A 2,474-nucleotide genomic window follows, 5' to 3' on the forward strand; every position below is an offset into this window, starting at 1 on the left:
TGCAGTGGATCAGGGAGATTCCAGGAACAAAGCTTGTACTTTCCAGACACTGCACAACGTGTAAGTGTACACACCCCATCCCACTGTCTCCCTGTCCCTCGGTGATGTTGCTGGGGAGAGTTGATTTCACTGTTGTTCATGGGCTGTTTCTCCTGTTTAGCTGGACCCCATTGGAGGAATCGAACAGTGACATTTGTGCCTGTTGCCATGTGGGGAACTGTGGTAGCACAAAGGAGATCCTGTTTCCATCCAGAGGAAGGAGAGACCTTGGACCTGAAGGTGGTAGGTCATTGACCCTCTAGATGTTTTGGCTACAACATCCCCTCCCTGTCCCTGACTGAAATGTTTCTTCTTGCAGAGAGTGAAGCTGGATTGAAGTGGGAGGGTGAGGCCTCTCTTGGCCCCCTGCTCATTCTGGATCCTGAGTTGACCAGCCTGGCAACTGAACCCCTGACTGAGGTTGAGCAAACGATGCAGGAGAGGTCTCCAGGCGGTGAGTTGTCTGACTGCGAGTTTCCCTCTTTGTCTCTGTTTCCCTCAGTAACCATTGGCTTCTCCTTGTTGTGTAGGTGTGCAGTCTGAGCTGGTTGTGATGGTGGCCCTGACAGTGACAGCTGTCTCCCTGATCTCTGCTTCATTGATGGCCTTGTTCCTGTACAGGAAACACAAGCAGACTCAACTATTGTTGGAATAGTCCAATAAATCAGTGATTCCTTGTCCCTTTGTTTCTGGCAGCTGGTTTGTCTCTGCATCCTCACATATCAGTTGATATTCCTGGGGTTACATTCTGAACCCTGAAGAAACCTTCCTGAATGTGTTTTTCCTGAAGGTATTGTTTGGGTTTTGCTTCTTCCAGTGACTACAGGGGCTTGTAAACAACCCAAAACGGGAAGTCCGTTCCTGATGAGATCACTTCACACCGTTTCCCTGTATAATATGAACGCTAGTATAAACTGTCCTTAGTTTGCTCCAATTACATCATGGGGGTGGAGTTTGTGGACAAGGACACCTTGGTGTTCAGTGAGTGAGATGTTGATCAGACTGACCCTCCATGCTGTATCCCTGCCACTTTACCCAGCCTCTGGGCATGGGTTGCCTGGTGGCTCAGTGGTGAGCACTGCTGCATCACAGCACCAGGCACCTGGGTTCAATTCACCCTCCAGTGTCTGTGTGGTGTTTGCACATTATCCCTGTGTCTGTGTTTACACTGAGTGCTCAGTTTTCGCCCACAGCCCCAAGATGTGCAGGTCAGGGTGAATTGGCCATGTGGAATTGCCCCAGTGTCCAGGATGTGCAGGCCAAGTTGGTTAGCCATGGGGGATATAGGGTTACAAGGAGAGGGTAGAGGATAGGTCTGGGTAGGCTAGTCTTCACAGGGGTTCGGGCAGCAGTGTGGACTGGATGGGCCGATTGGACTGCTTCCACACTGCGGGAATTCTATGGGACAATTCAAACTAGTGAATGAGACAGATAGTGGGAGCTGCAGAATCTGAGATAACAAGGTGTAGAGCTGGATGAACACAGCAGGCCAAGTAGCATCAGAGGAGCAGGAGAGCTGACGTTTTGGGCCTCGACTCTTCATCAGAAATGGAGGGGGGAGGGGAAAGGGATTCTGAAATAAATAGAGAGGGGGAGGTGGATAGAGGAGAAGATAGGTGGATAGGAAACAGACAGGTCAAAGAGGCGGGGATGGCGCCAGTAAAGGTGAGTGTAGATGGGGAGTTGGGGAGGGGATATGTCAGTCCAGGGGGCGGGATGAGGTTATTATGTAGGAGATGGGGTTGTTGCTTGAGGTGGGGATAGGTGGGAGGAAGATCAGGTTAGGGAGGCGTGGACTAGGTCGGCTGGTTTTGGGATGCAGTAGTGGGAGGGGAGATTTTGAAGCTTGTCAAGTCCACATTGATACCATTGTACTGCAGGGTTCCAAAGCGGAATATGAGTTGCTGTCCATCTTCTCTGCTTGATGTGCAAAGTCTTCTTGGGGCCTGGGTTGGGGGTGAGGGAGAAGGTATGGGGACAGGTGTAGCACTTCCTGCAGTTGCAGGGACAAGTGCCGGGTGTGGTGGGGCTGGAGGGGAGTGTGGAGCAGACAAGGGAGTCACGGAGAGTGTGGTCCCTCCAGAAAGCAGATAAGGGTGGGGAGGGAAAGATGTTTTTGGTGGGGTCTGATTGCAGATGGCAGAAGTGTCGGAGGATGATGTGTTGGATCCGGAGGTTGGTGGGGTGGTATGTGAGGACGAGGGGGATTTTTTTTTTTTGCTTGTTGTTGTGCTGACAGGGTCTGAGGGATGAGTTGCGGTAAGTGAGGGAGACACGGTTGAGGGCGTTCTCGACCACTGAGTGGGGGACGTTGCGGTTCTTGTAAAACGAGGACATCTGAGATGTACGGGAGTGGAATGCCTCATCCTGGGAGCAGATGCGGCGGAGACAAAGGAATTGCGAATAGGGGATGGCATTTTTTTTTTTTTTTTTTT

At 51.3% G+C, this 2,474-nt stretch overlaps 2 protein-coding genes across 2 annotated transcripts in view; both read left to right on the forward strand.

Annotated features, from left to right (window-relative positions):
• Nucleotides 1-719, forward strand: part of LOC125481974 — a gene marked incomplete at its 5' end in the record, with an annotated part of 5,657 nt that extends 4,938 nt beyond the window's left edge. The window contains 4 exons of the mRNA XM_048593941.1: nucleotides 6-60; nucleotides 161-279; nucleotides 359-493; nucleotides 570-719. Coding sequence (XP_048449898.1) covers nucleotides 6-60; nucleotides 161-279; nucleotides 359-493; nucleotides 570-694 — 434 coding nt within the window. The remainder of the gene's footprint in view (nucleotides 1-5; nucleotides 61-160; nucleotides 280-358; nucleotides 494-569) is intronic.
• Nucleotides 720-1,087: 368 nt separating this feature from the next.
• The window catches only part of LOC125481975 (zona pellucida sperm-binding protein 3-like), a 6,101-nt gene continuing 4,714 nt past the window's right edge, over nucleotides 1,088-2,474 (forward strand). The window contains exon 1 of the mRNA XM_048593942.1: nucleotides 1,088-1,110. Coding sequence (XP_048449899.1) covers nucleotides 1,088-1,110 — 23 coding nt within the window. The remainder of the gene's footprint in view (nucleotides 1,111-2,474) is intronic.

Source organism: Rhincodon typus, unplaced genomic scaffold, assembly GCF_021869965.1.
Source record: "Rhincodon typus isolate 14 unplaced genomic scaffold, sRhiTyp1.1 hic_rhity00004698, whole genome shotgun sequence".
In the NCBI taxonomy this organism is placed as follows: domain Eukaryota; kingdom Metazoa; phylum Chordata; class Chondrichthyes; order Orectolobiformes; family Rhincodontidae; genus Rhincodon; species Rhincodon typus.